This window comes from Venustampulla echinocandica (genome assembly GCF_003357145.1).
Source record: "Venustampulla echinocandica strain BP 5553 chromosome Unknown scaffold_2, whole genome shotgun sequence".
NCBI classification, from domain to species: Eukaryota; Fungi; Ascomycota; class Leotiomycetes; order Helotiales; family Pleuroascaceae; genus Venustampulla; species Venustampulla echinocandica.
In genome coordinates this window covers 2232148-2252135 of record NW_022474207.1, presented here as the reverse complement: position 1 = coordinate 2252135, position 19988 = coordinate 2232148, and the positions used below count along the sequence as shown (strand labels likewise).

Here is a 19988-nt window from a genome sequence, read left to right as displayed (position 1 = left end):
TTATTATCTTGATCATACCCATGTCATTACTCTGGACGCTGCAGTTAAAGACCAAATATAAGATCTTGGTGGCAGCGGTTTTCATATGTGGTTATAGGCCATTTTAGGAGATACGATCAATTTATGATCATCATTTACTAGGCTAGGCTTATTGTTGAGGGAAGTGGTCGGTTAAGGTATCTGGGGAAATAGTGGGTCAAGAGTCAAGACTCAAAGACTCAAAATAAATGAAAGTGAAAATAATAGGAAAGAAAATCCTACAACAAAGCCAAAAAAAATTAATTCGTAATAGGCAAAAGAGTTCATTGCCCACAGCCAATTAATCTCTGCCGGTTCGATGTTGTCGCTAGACCTAGTTATATTTCTCTTCGATATGAGTGTCGTGTGACACTTGTGGGGAGTGTCGTAAAGAGCTAGGTTGTCGTTATTAGCGCTTTTCTTATTTAATTATATATAGTTACTTGAATAGTAGCGAGGTTAGGCCGGCCGCCTGGCAGAAAGCCGAAATGGGAAGAGACCGTCACAGCAGGGCTGGCGGTAACAGATCTTGTGGATGGGATATTGTCTCAAATCAAAGCAATACAACCTGCACCTTAGATGTCAACTTCTCCCCCCAACTCTAAGTGCAACCCCATATACTAACGCCAAGTCTGGAACTCAATTCTTAGCTGCGCACTGATAAAAGCTATAAAACCAGCTAGGTTCAAAGCTTCAACAAAAGCTGCTGATTATTTGGTCTCCTTACTTCATATACATATCTCCTGCGAAGATGGTAACTTTGCAATCTCGGGCTTACATTCATATTTATATACAAGCCTCAACTCCCCACCAACCCAGAACCACTCCTCAACTCATTTTATCATCCTAGGTCATAACGGTCAAAGTATGCACGTACCGCAACTTCCCTCCCTCAACCCTAAATTCATGACTATCCGGTAGGTTTCCTCCAAACGTCAAGAACACATCCACAGCTCCAACCGTCTCGTCAATCACATATCTCCGGTTTGTCAACGCTACACCACTTGGGATTCCCACGTCGCAGCGATCAGAAGCTGACCCGTTTCCGGTATAACTTCCTCCCTCCAGACGCGCACATGGCTTTCCCCACGGAACAACAACGCTCTTATTGTTAAAGATATCGCAATAAGCGTCAGCAGCTGCCTGGATCACCGCACGGCTATCCCTCTTATCAGAAGGGATCTCGGCCCAGCTCTCCGTGATCGCCCACTTCAGCGTATTTTTGGCATTGAACAACCAATCCCCAGTCGTCGTTACGAGCGTCTCAACCTTCGTGATTTTTGAATCGGTGAAATGCATCTGCGTGCCAATGACATATGGTTTCGCAGTATCGGTGACGATGAGCTCGGTGTAGGTGGCGCATTGGGTGGTATCGTAACTACTGCGATTGTGGTCGATTTTCAATGCCTGAGAGAGGATACCGGTTGAGATGGTGGCAGCTTTGGCGTTTTGGGTGTAGGTTACGGTGTCAGACAACGCTGTAATACCGCTGGATGATCCGGCAGTTTGGGCAGCGATGAGGCTGGCTGTGGCGGCTTGAAGCATTTCGCGACTGCATTCTGCTGTAGCTTCTGCGGCCAAGGCCGTCAGGCCAGCGAGGAAGTAATTGGAATAATGCATTGTCGATCCTCGAGATATTGTTAGAGCTATGGATAGGCTTAGCTTGCAGTAAAATGGTGGACTGGGGAGTAAACAATCCACCCCCCCTTTTTAATGGAAAGGGGACAGTATATATCCAGAAATCCCATAAGTACATGTTAGGGCTTTTCGGCACTTCCGTTCTATCTCGGCATTGGCAAAATTCGGCGGATAGCTGAGATAGTTACGATAGCTCCGGTACCCCGCAAGATATATATGAGCCGCATATGAAAATAAATGAGGATATACGCGGTGCCTTCTGGTGAAGGGAATCGGGACCGGAAGATCTACGCATCAGCAGGTCTAGCGTCGTGTTGATGGCATGGATCATAGAATCTGGCTATATCCACGATGCAAGCTTTCTTCGGCATATTTTGGACACCATGAGCCATGCCAATGGAAAGTTCTTTCGAGGGGCAAATGCCAGGGGATGGATCGCTAAAAGCGAGCCTATTTTGAGGCTATTTTGACGCGCGAACATCGACTTTGTGATAGCGTAGAGTTGCTGTGACCACTAAGAACGGCCAATTCTCATACATAGTCCAGTCAATTGCAATTTGAGGTTATTTAGACTCTTACCAATTTGTCCATTGACAAATAGCTCGTCCCACAGAGTTAGAACGAATACAATGGGTCAACCCCACCTGCAATTGCAAGTTTGAATTCCGCTCTAGCTAATATAACCAACCCCTCCCTTGGGCCCCACCCACAATCTAGTTGAACAAAAGAAACCTCGATAGTATAATATCAGAACATGGGTATCATATACTCATACAAGTTCATCTCCAGAAAAAGACGACCCAATAATCCAACAAAAACACCTCCCATGCTTCATCCTACATTCATTACTCATCACTTCCACTTCCACTTCCCACACCACTGTTTGATCCACCACTCCCGAAATAACTCTGATCAATCTTAAAAATCCACTCCACCTTCTCCCTCTCACTCCGTGCCTTAAAAAGCCACGTATTATCCGTCCCATATACTGCAAATACCCTCTCCTCATCCCTCTCTCCTCCCCTGCCTCTACCCGAGTCATTATTTTTCCTCAACAATTTCGTAATCTGGGGCTGGTGATCAATGCGGCTATTGCGCAGAGCGACTATACCGATTTCCTCTCCGTCGGGAACAGAGTGGATGTGTAGATAGGGTCTCCGCAGCTCGATGAAGCGGCGCACCCAGCGTGTGCTGTCTGAGGAGGGCGTAAGGAGGTAGCCACCTTTGAGTATTTCGGGGTGTTTGGAGACGAGAGAGATAGTTGGTATGAGATGAGGAGAAGGTTGGGATGGAGGCGGTGTGGATATGCCGTTTGATGGGGGTTCGACATTTGAAGGCGTGAGGATGCTGGTTATAGGATCGTGGCAGAGAAGCCAGAGGTTGAGATACCGTTGAAGGAGTACCTTCTGGTGCTCTGAGAGTTCCTCCTCGACTACTGGATCCGAATTATCGCTCGTGCCGTCCGTTGCATGAATTTCAGGGAAAGAGAGTTTGCTTAGAAGAGGTTTGGCAGCTTCGAGATCTGCAAGTCGTTGTTTCCGCCGCTTTGCAGCAATGTGATCACGGATTAATGACACGCCTCGAGGTGCCCAGTTTGTAAGGCATTCTTCACCTTTAACGTAGTCATTTTTGGTGTTCATTCGCCAGAGGTCACCGGCGCGCTTGACGGGCGTTGGCCGAAGGGATATCGAAAAAATGCCACTGGTAGAATGAACTATGCGGACACTCTGCCATAACGATGCGAACATAGATGTAGAGCGTACATATGAGCGAGAGAGGATCTGGGAATAGACGTCCATTTTGAATGTCATTAGCTCGCCTAGCTTTTCAGATTTGACGTCCCAGAGTAATGACATCTGAACTTTGTACTTATCTGCTGTGACCCGATCGAGCAGCAAGGAGCCATGCGCGCTGGAGTCCCATTGTCCGATCAATGTCACATTAGTTGTGCCATTGAGATTTGTCTTGACGGTTGGCTTTGAAACGAGCTTCAGTGGAATTTCAGGAGTGGGCGAGCTGAGGTCTGGGTTCTTTCCAACATGGTCAACAAGCTGTACGTTTCCCACCCGCAGGCCCAAGACATCCTGCCAAGGTAAAGCATCTCCAGAACTGTGGGTCAAGTGGATCACAATACGACGCTGGAGGCCTTGGTGAAGCTGGAATGACCCCTTATCCATATGACTTGTCTGAATGACTTCCACAGGTAAGTATTCGCCATTTTCTGTTAACTCAAGGATTTGTGTCCTAGCAAAGACGTCATGCTTCTCTTCCGTGTAGAAATGGGACTCCGATATGCGGGCATTCTTGCGTTTTTGCGTCGGCCTTGGTACGTGGTCCTGCATGTCGTCCCAACTGAGTAATTTATCGAGATGCATCGATGAGACTTTGGCAAATATTGCTACCCTCAAAGACACATCTGTAGGACCAAACATGGGAACACTCATGCTGTGGACACTCTCGAACCGTATCGGGCCCTCGTCGAAGTCTTTTATCATCTGCGTAGTGGTTACGCCGCCTTCTTCGGATATCCCTGGGATAAAGAGTTGAGCATGGACTTCTGTGCCTTCGCGCTCTGCGAAGCCAATCATATCATGCATGACAACATTGAACTTCAAAGTACTCGATGGCGCCCTAGCAGATGATGGTTCTAGCGACAGCTTGATTATACCGACAGCGTGCGAGGTATAGGGCGAAAGGACATCAAGACTAAAGTCTTGTACCCGACTCTCGAATACAGCAGCAAGAGGGACATCCACGTCTCCGATGTGTGTATATTGAGGCATGCATGTCTCCATGAAAGGGTTGTCTAGGCGGAAATGTTGAAGGTACTCAGGTCGGTCCATATATTGATGCATCTGCCTCATCAACCTCACTCGATCTTGAAGTTTCTCTAAACTCCACAGGTGCACCACACTACTCCGATAATCGATGACACGAACGCCCACACACGGCTTCACTGCACCTTCGAGGAATATATCATCTCCTTCGCCAGATATTCCGTTGAGAACCATATCATACGACGAGCATAGATCATGTCCGGCATCAACTATGGTGAACTGGAAGACAACATTCTCCTCCATCTCATGGCTCATAATCTGGGCCTCTTTAAGATTTGCAGCAGATTGCAGAACGGCCTCAGCCATTCGAACATATTTTCGACCACGCCAATGTTCAACAGCTTTCCTTGCAATTGCTATCTCCTCTTCCGTTAATGGCGTTGGGCCCTTAACGGTTGCTTTAGTCGGTGTCATCGCTTGTAGGCGCTGCTCGAATTCTTTCCGTTGAGTTTCTAGCTGTTGGAGCATCTCTGCCTTAACTTCCCTTAGACTCTCCTCCATTCGCGCCTTCTCCTTTTTAATTTCCTCAACTTCGACATTTGCAGCTTCCGCCGATTTGAGTTGGTCCTGATAGACTTCCTTCTGCTTGTCTAGCTGGACCTGCATCTCTTCCCTGACTTCTCGCATTTTGTCTTCTACTTCTCCTTGCTTGGGCGTTGATGGCATGGTCAATGCGGTATCGAGTGAGAAATTGTCCAATGTGCCATTCGACATATACTTTTCACGGATTGGATACGAGGTGACGGAATCCATATCATCATCCATGTCCCGTCCAGCACGCTCCGCTCGTGCTTTCTGTACATCTTCAAAAAGAATGTTTAATTCTTCATCAGTAAGCCCTGATATTTTCTGGTCGGTCCCTAGGATTGCTCCAGCTGCCTCGCGGCGTGCGAATGACCAGTCTGAATCTCGTCCACGCTGGAACGGCATTGGCGATTCTGGCCGGCTCCCTTCCCACTCTGCCTCGGATATGGCCTTGCTAAAAGTTCTCTCATGGCCGGGTCTTGGGCTAGGCGATGGTGAGTGTTTATCGTATTCTGGGATTTGGCTTGCAAGCATTGAATGTCTCAACGAACTCTCTGCTCTTTCCGCCCGCGCTTCCATGGGGTGATTGAAACGGAAGATGTGAAAATCTCCAAGGATAACTCGATATCCACTCCTTAATCGTTTAGCCTCCTCGATACGCTTTCCATTGACCATGACAGCTGCGCCCTCCTTCGGTACAAGTGTCACGACATTGTCGACATTCTCAAAAGTGCAGTGCTCATGCAATATTCGACTGCCGTTTAACCGAATCTCAGAAGCTTGAGCGGCAGTCGAATCAACATTTCCAACAGTTGTCGTACCAGGCTTCAGATTGTATACCAGACATTCGGCGAGTAAAGGATCATCGGACAAGTTGACTAAATGAGGCATCTTCTTGGGGGTATGGAGCCCTACGAAACCTTTCTCGATGCTGATACCCAACTCCTCTAATGCCGCCTCTCGCTCCTTGTGGATTTCTTCCGTCTTCTGCAGCTTCTCCTCCCAAGTCTGGTTGAGGTCCGTGTACAGTTTTTCGCTTTGATTAAGCTGCTCAACAATTTCTGCTTTCGAAACCTTCTTGATTGTACCGTCGGGAGTCACTATACTGACGATCTGCTTGTCTAAGGGTGTACCCTCAGCGTACACCTCTTCCGTCGTGCCTCCCCCGCCACTGAGTTTACCTCGAAGGGTTGCTAATTCTTCCTTGAGCTCACGAATCATCCTGGCATTGGCATCCTCGTTCACCACCGCATGATTCTTGATCCGTTTTGCGCTGTCTGCATATCTGAGCGTACTCAACGTCTCGTCAAAATTGATATCTGCCGGACTGATAGCTGCAATCATTGCTGTCATGCTATTTCCTCCTAACGAATCTTTCAACAACCATGTGAGGACACTGTCTCGATACGGTACTTGGTTGGCAGCTTTCCCGGATTTCTTTTTCTTCGAATCTGATAAGTCGGCCAACGCAGCAATAACTCGACCAAGTGTAGACAGCGATCTATTGATCTCAGCACCTTCCTTGAGCCGGGCTCCTGTTGCACCAGTGGATGTCGCACGTTCAGAGCCAGCAAGATCCACCAAGCTAATCTTCGCGACTTTCTCCATAGCCATATTGGTCTCCACATCATGTTTCTTTTGTGTTAGTGTAAGTGTAAAAACCGCATGACTTCTACTGCTCGTCTCGTTCATATTTGTAGCCGCAACTGTCCGGGCTTTATTCCCCTCATCCATCAAATGCTCAATCTCGTTGAAGCTGCTGACCACAAGTTTTGCCAAATCCTCAACGTACGGCCCCGTAGACGGATGTTCTCGGACCTTCAGATTCCCTTTCGTAGATGGATTCAGTAGATCCCTTACTCGCTCGTTGTAAATTTCCAAATAGGATACCTCCACGGTATACCTTAAATGTTTATCTTGCTGCATTTGATCGATCCGCTCAAACATATCCTGGCAAATTTTCGGTATAACACCCGCTTCTTTACCATATCCCATCATGGAATACGATTTTCCGGAACCGGTCTGCCCATACGCAAAAATACAATTGTTATATCCCTGAAATGCATTGTCTAAAAGAGGCTTGCCAAGATCGTTGTGTAGATCATCCTGTCCGGCATAATGTGAATCGCCGCGGTCGAAGGACCAGTATGATTTGTCGAACGCGAAGACCTTCTGTCCGGCATCTTTGGAATTCTTTCCACCTCGACTATCGGCTTCGGCCGGCGGTACGAGAACCGTTTGGGAACCTTTCATTTGCACAATACATTTTGCTCCGCGATCGAGTTCTGCACAAACATGTCAGGTCTACAAAAGCCTCGAGAGTGGATAGATACCCGCGTAGGGAAGGGGCCGGCAACATACCTCTGCCATTGAAAGGCCGCACCCTCACCACCACCTTAATATTTCCTCCTCCTGCGGGCGCCATCTTGGGCTGGATATGGCTGTTTTGCGAGCCCCGTGGCTATCCCCAGTGGCTCAGCCCCTTTTGCGCTGGTGGGCCTCGAGAATATAAATTTTTGGTTGATATCCAAACTTCGACTCAGCGGCTTTCCAATATGCAAGGCCAGAGGCCGACCATCGGAGTAGAATTTACGACCTGGCAAACACCGTTGCTGTTGTTTTCCGATGTTTCGGTCGAGGGAGAGGGAGAGGGGATGTCGAAAGTGGCGTCCTAGTTCCAAGTATTCGGGACTGTATCCAACGCCCAACGGAAATCGTATAGTATTGCATGTACTGGGGGTATCCAACGGAAATCAGAGCTATGGAAAGAGATATATGTATTGTATGACCTAGCTAGGCTATTGTCGTGATAGTAGCAATGTGGTGAAAGAAGTTGCCAGCACCGGTCGCGTCTCCTCGGTGTCAATATTATTCATTCGCGTCCCCTGGCTGCGAAATGAATGTCATATGCCGGCCCCTGCCGTTTCTGAAGCGAGATCTGAGAGCACTCTCATCGGGCAGGGTGTCCGAAATGAGGCGTACGGTGTGTATTAAGATATTATTCGGGGGGGATGTAGATCTAATTCCAGGGGAGAGTCCAATGTTACTGCCGAGGAATGTCGCTTAGTGGATGTGTCTGTAGCTGAAACCAAACATTGGATACATGCACTCCAATCTCGATGTGACTCAACTTAACGTCGAGTTGTTATATTAACTTGGTAACTTGGTACCTGCCAACAGCTTCTTGGGAGCTCTCATTTAATACTGGATACACCTTTTCATTATCCTTATATTATTTTGGAGATATATAATATTCCCGTTTTCACCATTTGGCCGCTAGTGGAAAGTAGCAATTGCAGTACATCCGTCTTTTTTCTTTATTTTGCAGCATCACATCTCCTCGAGTTCGAAGAGCGCAAGCCATGCAAGGAGCTTATAGTTTGGGCTCTCTCGAAACAGGTCCTAGTGGTCCTCCCCCTTGAGGTTGAACAATGAAGAACTGCCAGTTCATTGTCCCACTAGTCCAGCTGTCCGCAAACGTTCGTTATTCAACAATGAAATCCATTTCTCTTTCAGTCCGCTCTGCCAATATCTAGCGAGGTAAGTATAGAAAATAAGATGCAAATCTAGAAAATGAGATTTTAATATCTCTTGATCATATATATTGCAACCATGGCTGGAAATATTTCGATTATTTTGAACCCCCCAAACATTAGTATCAATATAGACTTTGTCACCGTCGAGAAGCAAACCGGGGAGGAGAAGGGGGAGGAGGAGGACGAGGGCACTGACGAAGAAAATGGAGGAGCAGAGATTAGTCCAGAAGCATCATCGTTGCCTAAGCTGACCCCTTGGGCATTGCGATATGGAGCAAGCTTCGACGCTAACAGCGGCTGGACGCCTATATCTATCTACTTCCCATGCCATAGCAACGAATTAACGCCAGAAGAGCTGACAGAGTTGGAGAAAATCAAGGATATGGAAGCATTTCAGCGGCGGAGCTTGAATGGTTTAACAACGATGCAGTTAGTGGACCTAGATGCTATCAGTACAAGACCCCTAAAGGCTCCAAACCTTGCAAATGCAATCCACCCTATCATCAGGCTAGATAGATGGGAGAAAACATTGCACCCAGCTTTTACACGGCAATCGCTGTATCCCATCGGGGGCGACCATGAGGGTGATTGGATAGCCAGCAATCCTGTGGTATATAGCGCCTTCGAACCGGTGATGCAGCTTGTCAGTAGAATACTCCTGAATGTACAGATGACCCCTTGGGTATGTTGCTCTTCCCGGGGCCGTGACATATCGAAAGACTTTGCTGATTCCACAGTTTGATGCTTTTATGCTAGGTGAAAAGCGTGCTATCCCGAAGGACAGGATACCAGCGGACGTTAGTAACAATGACCCTTACCCCGATATGGAGTACATGTCATTCCACTGCCGTCCAGGCCCCATGACACAAGAGCGTCAGGACCAGAGTGAAATTATAAGGGATGGCTTTTTTTCAACCCTTGCGAACCAGTTTGATCTCTTTTTAGGCTTTTTCCCGAGGGACATAGACCCTAGAGACGGTCTACGTGATTCGTACGGGCATGGGTTGACCATTTTTGAGACACCAGAACACAAAGATGACAGTTTCATAAGTATATGGCTATGCATTAACGATGTGGAAGGCCTATTGGACTCAACGATCAATGATAGTGAACGGTTGGGGATGCAGTGGTTCATAGCTAATACCATGGTGCACGAGTTCATGGTGAGTCAGAATAAATGAGATGCAGCTATCTTCTAATATATACTTTAGCACGCGATTTGGTTCGCTATGTGGGGAACAGAGAGAGATTTTAATGTGAAATTTCCGCCAGACGACCCTTATTTCGAAGACGAACCAATTGCAGAAGCCGGCTTCTCAATGGAGCAGGCAGTAAGTGTCTAACCTCTCCTCTGTGGATGTTACTGACGGAGGCAAGATGTTCGGGGGCACTGCCAACACGATGCCCGACAAACCTGGAACCACTCACTTCGGCCACTGGATTGAACATTGGCCCAATATAGAGAGTATAGCGTTATCCAGCGGAGTAGTTATGTTGAGTCCGGCCCTGCAGGCCACCCGCGTGGTATATCCTGTTCGTGTTTCATTTTATGAGGAGATACACCAGGAGGAATTCTGGGTAAGCGGCCGTCCCTGAGTCAAAGCCAATCCACTAATATCAGATAAGGACATAGGTGTAAGACAATTTGGGTTCCACCTATTCAATAATCGAAATTTGCGAGTCGGAATCCGCCAGGAACTCGATGTCACGTGGACGGGTGAACGAGAACCTGATATTTTTGATGCAGATTCGGCACCAGAAATGGTCGCTAGCTTTCGAATTCTTTCCCGGGAACTTTTGCAGGCTGAGCTTCTGGGCTTGTCTCCGCTACAGCGAAAGGCTCAGCTACTTGCGCGGAGCTTTCTTCAGAGCACCATAATCGAGAATTCCTTCTTGCAGCACTCAGAACAAGCAGCGACCAATATGAGGCATATCATGGCAGAGGCAAGCACACAAGGGCAGTATGGTAACATTATGGCTCAACAAAAAAGGTACATTATGGAAGCTTTAAAATCGCATGGTATTGCCGCGAAGTCTTTGGCCAACTTGCAGAAAGCAAATGGTACGCTATATCCAGACCGACGCCATAATCTACTGCACTGGAATAAAGGCATGCGGACCTATCTCAACGAAGTAGAAAATATAATGAGAGCCAACACCCCAGCAGCCACACCCGAGAGGCCGCTGAGGGAAGAGTTATCAATGCTGGAGCGTTGCCGGATGTCGATAGTTTGTCCGCCTGACAGTGAAATTCCGATTGAAGAAATAGAAGACAAGAGGTTGGGGCCAGCTTTTCACGCAAACACAGTTGGGAATAAACTCCTATGTCTGCAGCTCTGTTCGGACATAACACAAGAACCTAGCTGCACTTTGCTTGATGCCTGTTTAGCTCGCCTCCTGGCCGCAGCCGTAAACTCTAGCATATCCAAAGCAACTCGGAAAAATGACGTGGCTCTGAGTATCGATGAACTCAGGCGACTGATGGGGTCGCATCCAGAGTTAGCCTGCCCGCACCCTTGGATTGAGGTTCTTGATAGATGGATTGTAGTAGCAGAGGCTGTCTGGATGGGAATCCTAAAAATCAGAAGCAAGTCGCCACATCACACAAAGCGGTGAAAGTGTCAAGATAGATGTCTAGCTCCTTAGATTAGTAGCATCCTGTTAGGCACAATAGTATGCTGTTTATATAGTTCGTGTCCTGCCACGAGTAACGGTACCAAATGCATGGCCGATGAGGTATTATAGCCAGGAGTGTTCGAAAATCCATAGTTTTTGTGATATGGGCGGTGATATGGGCGGTGGTATCTATTCTCACCTAAGCAGGTAAATAGGCCAGTTTCAAACCTAGAAGGGCTGTCGAGCTTGTTGTGTACGCGTTGTAGGAGCCAAAGATTCTCCAAAGTGGTTGAAACCTGCCGAAGCGGGAACGAAATGAAGGACTTGGACATGCGCATCTCGTCAGCAATCTGACGAAATTCCTCCCTCACCTAGAAAAGTAAGAGTCGTGGGGCTACATTTGATTGCTCCAGGTGCTTTTACCATTCCTCACTTCCCGGGCTAATTGACAACGCAGCTAGATTATAATCCTTCGTGCAGCCTTGGTGCTTGGTTGATGGACGACTGACGGCTATCAGACACGCCCATCCCCATCATACACAAGGCTGCGTGAGCATGGCTTCGCGTTTGCCGGAAAGAAATCGACCTGTCAAAGCGGGCAAAGTGGAACGTCGAATTGGAATTAAAAGGCATGGCATGCATGCAATCCAATCCTCGAGGCCACGTCGTTTCTCCCAGCGGCCATGAGGCCCGTAATGCAGCCGCGGAAGGCTGCTGGCCACCGGGCCTCTGCAAGGAACCGCAACGCGAAAAACGAGGAGGGAGGATGAAGTTGTACGAGTCGCACAATCCCCGCCGAGCGACGGGTAGCGTCTTGGTGACTTGCTGACCTGGCAAGGACTATCATCTGGTTCCGAGTCTTGTAATTGCGCGTTCCCTGCCTGGAGATCCGGAGATCCTTAGGATGGTTGGGCCGCAAGGGAGAGTACCAAATGTGCAGACCACCGGGCGCAAGACGGTTTGGGACAGGGAAAGAAAGGAGAAAGGGCAGACAGAAGGGACGAGAAGGAGGGATCAGACGGAAGAGACCTCGTCAAGTTGATATTGAGATTCAGTCCAGCGGGTCGTCGCCTTGCCAGCAGACAGCAAGACCCTGGATTTTCCATGCAACTGCACTTCGTCCCTGTTCTTCGAAGCGCTGCCCGTTGATATTGGGTTTGCGGCGGTGGAGATCCGTGGGTGGCGCCGTATCAAATCGAGTCAGCCAACAAATCAGCACCGCAAGACGCTCTCCACTCCCCAAACTTACGAAGTAGGAGGAAGCTGGAAGAGACTTCGACAAAGCGGCGAGACTTAACGTAGGAGTTTGTTGCTAAAGTGCACGCATCAAAGTATCGCCGCCCTCCGTCCTCGCTTCGTGGCCACACGCCGCCCGAACTCTTTCTTGCTGGATTTTCTCTTCTTCCTCCCTCAATCCTACAACCTTTTATATTCCCCTGAGAACTGCAACGTCTTCGAGGTCGCCTTTCTTCTTCAAATTATTCACATCTACCGAGCTCAATCGACTCGATCCCTAAACCCAATTTCTCACCAAGTGCGTGTTAATTCCCCCGCGTCAGCCTTTGAGACTCGCGGTTTTCTGCCGACCCCACCTTCCCTATCACTTCTCTTCAACCTGAAGTTTTCTCCTCCATAACATACTGCATACGACAATTCACCGAGTGCCAAAGCTGACAACCTATCCTTCGCGGTAGAAACCCTTCCTTCAACCGAAACCATGGACTCTTACGGTGGTGGACAAGCCCGCGGCTGCTACAACTGTGAGTGCAAACCCCACAATTCTCACCTTCAGTTCCTCTAAAAGCCATTCCACCCGACGTGGCATATATCATATGCCCAACTCTTCCCATATGGTTAAAGCACGTGGTATCTTTCCCCCGTAAACTGGGGACGTTGCGGAGCCCTGTTCAGTATTGTACTTGTCTTGCGAATGGCGGTCTGCCGTTCGCTAAGTTTGAAGACATTTCAGTGGATGCATACTGGATTATCACAATAATCAGGGTTTCCCGTATTCCCTTCCTTAGTTACACGGTTGTCATGCACAACCATCGCCAGGGCTTCCGCTAATACTGAAATTTAGGTGGCGATGCTTCTCATCAGGTACGAGCGTGGACTTCTAACATGCCCCTGGCATCTCGTTGCAAAATATTAATATATCTCTCAGGCTCGTGACTGCCCAACCAGAGGCCCGGCCAAGTGGTAAGATTGCGTTCTTATTCTACCTAAATGTTCTGTTGCTAACTCTCAAATAGCTACAACTGTGGCGGTAAGTGACCAGCGATGACAAATCTTGGAGCATACGAAACTGATATGTATATTCAATCATAGGTGAAGGACATATGAGTATGTGCACTCTTTCCATGAACATCCAGGGAGAGAGTTATTGATGATTATAGGCCGTGAATGCCCAGAGGGCCCCAAGGACAAGACGTGCTATAAGGTATGAACAAAACGCTGCCGAAGTAATAAATGAACTGCGCTGACTTTAATCCCAACAGTGCGGTCAACCCGGCCATATCTCCCGCGACTGCACCAACCCAGCTGCTGAGGGTGCTGGACGTGGCGGCGGATTCGCCTCCGGAGGTGGCAGCCAGGAATGCTATAAGGTACAATCCACCATCGCTAACCACACTCAAACGCTGTAGCTGACTCCGGCCCTAGTGTTCTAAGGTTGGCCATATCGCCCGCAACTGCCCTGAGGCAGGTGCCGGCGGATACGGCGGCAATGGCGGCAACGCTGGCGGATACGGCGGCGCTCAAGGCGGCTACGGTGGTGGTTTCGGTGGTGGTCGTCAAGGCGGACAGACCTGCTACTCCTGTGGAGGCTACGGGCACATGTCAAGAGACTGTACCCAGGGACAGAAGTGCTACAACTGTGGAGAGGTTGGCCACTTGAGCCGTAAGTCCTTCAGTCCCACAATTGGTTCACTGAAGCCTCGCTAACATATTCCAGGTGACTGCCCATCCGAGACCAGCAGCGAGCGCACATGCTACAAGTGCAAGCAGCCAGGCCACGTCCAGGCTCAATGCCCCAACTAAATTGGCCTCGCTACGGAACTACTACGAAGCGCCGATTTTCCCAACCTCCAGATCAGATTTCCTTTCTAAATTTCCGAGATGATGGTATGCGAACGTTGCTCAAGATACAGAACCCCGGGCATTTGGAAAGGGTGGTGGCTTGCAGACATACAGTTGACTTGAGGATTTGCGACGATACGTCACGACAAAACACGGCCTTTGTATTATTTTCCGCGACCTTCGCCACGATTTCCTTTGTTTTACACGATCTCGAATAAAAAATTACCAAAAATTTCTCATGCTCTTAGGAGTCTGGCTTGCGCTGTTTTCACGCATCATTTCCAATTAGATTGGACCGCCCATGTCATTTCCCCTCCGGAATTAACAAGGCCGGATGACGACTTCACTTGCTTTTTACATGCGTTGGTCTTGGGCTTATTGCCCCTCAGAAAAGTTTTGCGGTGTAGCATGGAAATATGAATTCCCACATATGAACGAACGAAGACACTTGAAGGGAGAAGTTGCGAGGATGACTTGAAGATGCTTTGCTAAGAGCATTCACGGTTCTGAAACCTACGACGAAACCGCGGCGGATCGCGGGTTCGGCACACACGCAATGTCTAGTGAGCGGATAGATAAAACATAGTTCAATCAATAGATTCGGTGAACCGCCTAAACTTATGACTTCGTGTTCTTGCTAGTGTTAATCCCCAACCCTATCCGCTCCGCCCTGTCTGATAGCTCGAATTTACCTGCATCTCCTAGAGCCATTTGCTCGGCATTAAGCCCCGGGAAATGGCTTATCTTGTCCCAGAATTAATATTTTAACTTGCACTTTCATTTGCCCGGCGGGATTTCTTCATCTTTCCCTACTACCTCTACCTCAGGATCCATACGGCTTCCTTTAGAAGCGCTGACCAACCAATTCCACGGAATGTCCCATTCACTGGCGTTTATATCTTTAAGCTGGCTACTTCTTTGGCGCCCTGTGGACTCTTCTCATGGAGAGCGCCATATTGTAGCAAGAACACTCGACAGGATGAGGCGATTCGCTGCTAGGTCATACATCGCCCGTAGTCGAGAGTTTAAGGGTCATCCAAACGGATAAAGCAAGAAGAAACCATTGCGGGTCCTCCTGACTACGGTGATTCACTCAGACATCATTTTCGAACATTGAAGAAGCACCGGGACAAGAGCTGTTATCGTCTAACGGCATACAATTGACATATAATCATCTACCACGATCGGTTTCTATAGACGGGGAGATATGCGTGTGGTCGCAGCCGGTAGAATCCCCGATTTCTCCAGATGGTATTACCACCTCGCTAGATATGGCAACTGTAGAGGCTCATTTTCTGTACTTTTCTTGACTTGAAAGCTGGCAAAACGGCGGCCAACGTATGACAAGCTTCAAGCAGTAGCTAAATGCCGCTTTGCTCTAGCACCAAATGTACATGGCGCTAGACTTGAAGCCATCATTATATCGGAGGCCCAAGATGATGCCTCTCTTCATGACTTTGAAATGACTCATTTCAAAACTTCAGAGCCCGGGTTTCCTTTCTTCTAGAAGGGCCTTCACCACTTTATTTTCAGGGCAATGCCACGAACCAAAACGCCAGGTGCTATTCTCAGTCAAAATGCCCGTTTACGTGGTGAGCAACAGCGACCTCATCACCCTCAAATTCTCCACAGACCGGACAGGTACTAATGGTCGACTTGAAATCAGCGCGGTCTCCGGACTCTTCGTCTTGATTCTGGCTGTCCGTGACCTGATTTTGATTTGCTCCAGTTTTGCTCCGCTGACCCTTGCCTTTCCCCTTGACAACGACATAATCCGCAAGAGACAAATTTCCACTCGGGGGCTCATCTGGCTCATCAGTGCGGAAATCCCCATACTTTCGGCGTGAGAAAGTCTCCCTTGTCGAAGTTGTCGTACTTGTTGCCATCGTTGATTGGTCACCACCATGTGCGTCACTGCTGCGCTCGTTCCAGTCCAGCCCACTCAATTCCGCCGAGGTTCGTTTCACCTGGTCCTCACTGATCATTTTTTGTACCCGTCCTACCCTCCCATCTTGCAAACGTACTTTGATGCCTCTTGGATGGTTCCCTCGCGTCAGGAGTTCTGCAACAACACCTTGGACCTCCCGGCCTGTTACTTGGTCAACTTTCAAAACCATGGACACTGACGAGCCGACAATAACTTGTTGGATGCTTGGAACGGGCTTTAGAGTTGAATCGCGGTTTCGGCTTCGATCATTGAAACCGCCTCGGCCACGGCTGCCTCGACCTCTGCTACTGTTTCCCATCCGACCTCGGTTTGAGCCATTAAAATGGTGGGAAGAACTCATTTCGCGCAGAAAAACACAAGACAGTCTAGAGGCCACAAAGCCATAAGTAACATGTTTCATTCCAGGATATAAAGAGAGGAAGAGAATCGCTAGAACTATTTTCGAGATATGATCGAGGCTTTCAGGTCATGTGACCTTCGCTTCCTTAACTCCGATATTACGCCCGAAAAGAGATCGTCACAAATCCTGAAATCCTTCTCGAGAATATATTTCGTACATGGCTTCTTTTCTTAAATCTTTGGTCTTTAGCGATTGCCAAAGCAAAATCTACCTCAAATAAAAGGTCTTAGAGTAAGGCACTTTAAAGTGGGATCTTCTCTGTCGCACATGGAAACGCCACCGAGTGGCTGAATGGCCCAAACCCCTCCTTGATACAGTGCATACGTAGGTAAATGCGCGTCCTCCCATACCGATGCCTGGAAATCCCAGCCTTGTACTACGGGTAAGAATAAGCATAATATATTGTTCCTCCGACGCTACTTGGCAGTTGGTAACTCAAATATGATATATCAGATACAGGACCTTGAAATGTAGGGCTTCATATCTCGCAAGCTGCATCCCAACTTCTCCGCTGCTTTGTTCATCTCTGTAGCATTTAATAATAATACACTATTCTTTGGCATTTTGCAAGGCCGAAAGACACAACAATATGGCAAGCACAAATACCACAACTGCTCCCTTTATCGCTGGCAAGAAAATAATCGTCGCCGGCGGAGGAATAGGGGGTCTCGCATTCGCAACCGCACTCTCCAAACAATGGGCATCAGTTGACCCCTCAATAACTCCGCCAACCATCATCATCTACGAACGAGATGCCGAAAATGCAGGAATTGAACGGGAGGGCTACTCCATGTCCATTCGTAGCGATGGGGTCTCCGCCGGTATGCAAACGCTGCGCAAACTCGGCATACTCGATTCATGCCTCGCAACAAGCATCACAGGTATCCAAGAAAACCCCGGGAGCTTTGTGCTTTGGGACCAGAACTGGAATGAAATCATGAGGGCAAAGGTCGATAAGAAGGCCTGGAGTGGTTTGCCAGTACCGCATATGCGCATTGCACGGAATGAGTTGCGCGGACAATTACTTCAAGCCGTGCCGGAATCGACCACCGTCCGGTGGGGAACTGCTTGCACTGGTGCGGCGAAACTCAGCAATGGGAAGATCAGCGTGCAACTTAGTAATGGCAAGCTCGATGAATGTGATCTGTTAATCGCAGCAGATGGTTCAGGGAGCAAGATTCGAGGATGCTTGCGACCAGACGATAAACTCAACTTTGCAGGCGCTGTACAAGTTATAGGAAATGCGGTCTTTCCGGATAGCAAGGTCCCTTCGCCGGTGGATCGAGATTGGGGTCTCTATCTGAATGAAACTGGAACTGGATGCTTTCTATCACCTATTGATGAATATAGAGCTGTGTGGTCAATCTCCTATCGTACCGCAGAGCCGAGGAAAACTCTCAAACACCCACTCTCTAGCGATCAGTACCAAGGCATAATCAAGGAAGTTCTCGAACGGAGCAAGACCTTTAAGGAACCTATCCCCACACTCATAAACGCCACGGATCCCCTGACGATTAAAGAGTTAAACGCTTATGACAAGCAGCCGTTCGCCCACAACGCGAGCAACATGAACGTGGTATTTATCGGAGATTCAAACCACGCTGTTAGTCCATTTGCTGGGAATGGGGCTAATATGGCGATGATGGATGCTTGGGATCTTGCTGAGCAGCTTTGTAAGAATGAGACTTTCGATGAGGTTGTAATAGCATATGATGCGCTGAGCATGCCGAGAGCTAGGAGCGTGATTGAATTTTCTCATCGGACGATTGGACTTAGCCACGCTACGGGCTGGACACTTTGGCTGTATTCTTTTGTTTTGAGGATTATTAACTGGTGGGGTTGGTGAGAGGGATGAGAGGATTTGGATATGGTGTGATTTTGGGCCCCTTTTAAGGGAAAGGGAGTTTGGGAGTCATGTGTACAGTGTATAGTATGACTAGCGGTTACTAATGCCACTCAATATTTAGCTTATTGTAACTATAATAGTTTCTATACATACCCGACTCAAATGCATAATTTCAACAGAGGCTTCAAAATTCGTTATCAAAGCTAGCCCTCATCATACCTCGCTATGGGCGATAGAGTGGCAGTCCTAATTCTGTCTGCAGAGTGAGCAGGGGATGCAGGATAGACCACCTACATGTAATGTAGGAATCTTTGATGTGGCCACAGTAGCGCATGGGGAGGAGCCACAATTGATATATAGCATTATAATTCAGAATTAAAATATTCTAGGTCATCACATTGTTCTCATCATAAATTATATAAAATAGCATGCAAAACCCAAGACACATCAGGGACAACAGGATTCATATTCTCGATACCAAGAGGGAATAAGAATAAAACGCTTAATGGAATCCCTGGGGGTTTCTTTCATAAGTATTCTACAATTATCTCAAGTAGATTTGAGTCGGACTGTAACAGTACCTTACAGCATTCCGAAAACAGCAACCAATCCAACGACACTGGCAACGAATCCTCCAACTCTCATACCCTCAGCACCACTTGCGAACACTGGTGGGGCGCTAGGAGCTGCGGCACCTCCAGTTGGTCCAACTGGAGTTGGGGCAACTGGCACTGGAGCACTGATTGACAGAGTGCTGAGAGTCACAACAGGAATACGAGTTTCGGTGCGAGTGGAGTTCCACTGCGAGGTTCCATTAACGATCGGTGTGCTTGGATTGCCACCGGGAGGGCAGTTTACGGCGCCTGGAGTGCAGACAGCGGTGGGTGCTGGGTTGATAAAAGTTATCGTGGTCGTGGGTTCCTCACCGGAAGGGCAGTTTACGGCGCCTGGAGTGCAGACAGCGGTGGGTGCTGGATTGATAAAAGTTATCGTGGTTGTGGGTTCGTCGGTGGGTGCTGGATTGGGGTAAATTGTCGTGGTCAGAGAAATGACCTCGGTGGTCTCCTTTCCGATGACAGCTGGGCAGTCGGTCACTGAGGGAGGGCACGCAGTGATGGTGTAGATCTTAGTTGTGTACAAGGTAGATGTAGTCAGATCTCCTGCGGGAACGGAAGTCGGTCTTGGGGCGGGTGTGGGCGAGCTTCCAACTGGGCAGACGGTTGTGTAGAGAGCGATAATCTCAGTGGTTACCTTGCCTACATGGGCGGGGCAGTTGGTGACTGTGGGTGCACAAGAGGTGACGGTGTAGACACTTGTGGTGTAGACGGTGGATGTTGTCATACTCTCAGATGCCGATGTCACACTTTCAGATGCCGTTGAGGTAGAGTTCTGGTATCTCACGGACGAGCTGGATGCGGTAGGCGCGCTTGAGGTGGAGCCTTTGGTGGGTGAGGTGGTTGGTGAGACTTCAGAGGTCGAGGATGCTGTAGAAGTGTTCGAGGTCGTAGAAGACTTAGAGGTCGAGGATGCTGTAGAAGTGTTCGAG

At 48.4% G+C, this 19988-nt stretch overlaps 7 protein-coding genes across 7 annotated transcripts in view; 3 read left to right on the top strand and 4 right to left on the bottom strand.

The window, feature by feature from the left end:
- Window positions 1-864: 864 nt before the first annotated feature.
- Window positions 865-1638, bottom strand: BP5553_05101 (Uncharacterized protein; the record flags this gene model as incomplete). Its single annotated transcript, XM_032013724.1, has 1 exon — window positions 865-1638. One exon carries the CDS (start codon window positions 1636-1638, stop codon window positions 865-867), a length of 774 nt encoding a protein of 257 aa, XP_031870324.1.
- Window positions 1639-2501: 863 nt separating this feature from the next.
- On the bottom strand, window positions 2502-7443 carry BP5553_05100 (p-loop containing nucleoside triphosphate hydrolase; the record flags this gene model as incomplete). The annotated part of the gene is made up of 2 exons (XM_032013723.1): window positions 2502-7303; window positions 7380-7443. 2 exons carry the CDS (start codon window positions 7441-7443, stop codon window positions 2502-2504), a joined length of 4866 nt encoding a protein of 1621 aa, XP_031870323.1.
- A 1187-nt stretch (window positions 7444-8630) lies between these two features.
- On the top strand, window positions 8631-11170 carry BP5553_05099 (uncharacterized protein; the record flags this gene model as incomplete). The annotated part of the gene is made up of 5 exons (XM_032013722.1): window positions 8631-9236; window positions 9292-9717; window positions 9766-9885; window positions 9932-10132; window positions 10181-11170. The coding sequence occupies 5 exons, from the start codon at window positions 8631-8633 to the stop codon at window positions 11168-11170; spliced, it is 2343 nt and encodes a 780-aa protein (XP_031870322.1).
- A 1717-nt stretch (window positions 11171-12887) lies between these two features.
- BP5553_05098 (uncharacterized protein) lies at window positions 12888-14209 on the top strand (the record flags this gene model as incomplete). Its single annotated transcript, XM_032013721.1, has 9 exons — window positions 12888-12930; window positions 13251-13270; window positions 13335-13369; window positions 13423-13436; window positions 13499-13513; window positions 13567-13610; window positions 13669-13776; window positions 13832-14069; window positions 14124-14209. 9 exons carry the CDS (start codon window positions 12888-12890, stop codon window positions 14207-14209), a joined length of 603 nt encoding a protein of 200 aa, XP_031870321.1.
- Window positions 14210-15816: 1607 nt separating this feature from the next.
- BP5553_05097 (uncharacterized protein) lies at window positions 15817-16536 on the bottom strand (the record flags this gene model as incomplete). The annotated part of the gene is made up of 1 exon (XM_032013720.1): window positions 15817-16536. One exon carries the CDS (start codon window positions 16534-16536, stop codon window positions 15817-15819), a length of 720 nt encoding a protein of 239 aa, XP_031870320.1.
- Window positions 16537-17185: 649 nt separating this feature from the next.
- Window positions 17186-18442, top strand: BP5553_05096 (Uncharacterized protein; the record flags this gene model as incomplete). The annotated part of the gene is made up of 1 exon (XM_032013719.1): window positions 17186-18442. The coding sequence occupies one exon, from the start codon at window positions 17186-17188 to the stop codon at window positions 18440-18442; it is 1257 nt and encodes a 418-aa protein (XP_031870319.1).
- Window positions 18443-19024: 582 nt separating this feature from the next.
- BP5553_05095 (uncharacterized protein) overlaps window positions 19025-19988 on the bottom strand; it is a gene marked incomplete at both ends in the record, with an annotated part of 2263 nt that continues 1299 nt past the window's right edge. Inside the window, one exon of the mRNA XM_032013718.1 lies at window positions 19025-19971. Within this exon, the coding sequence (XP_031870318.1) occupies window positions 19025-19971 (947 nt within the window). The remainder of the gene's footprint in view (window positions 19972-19988) is intronic.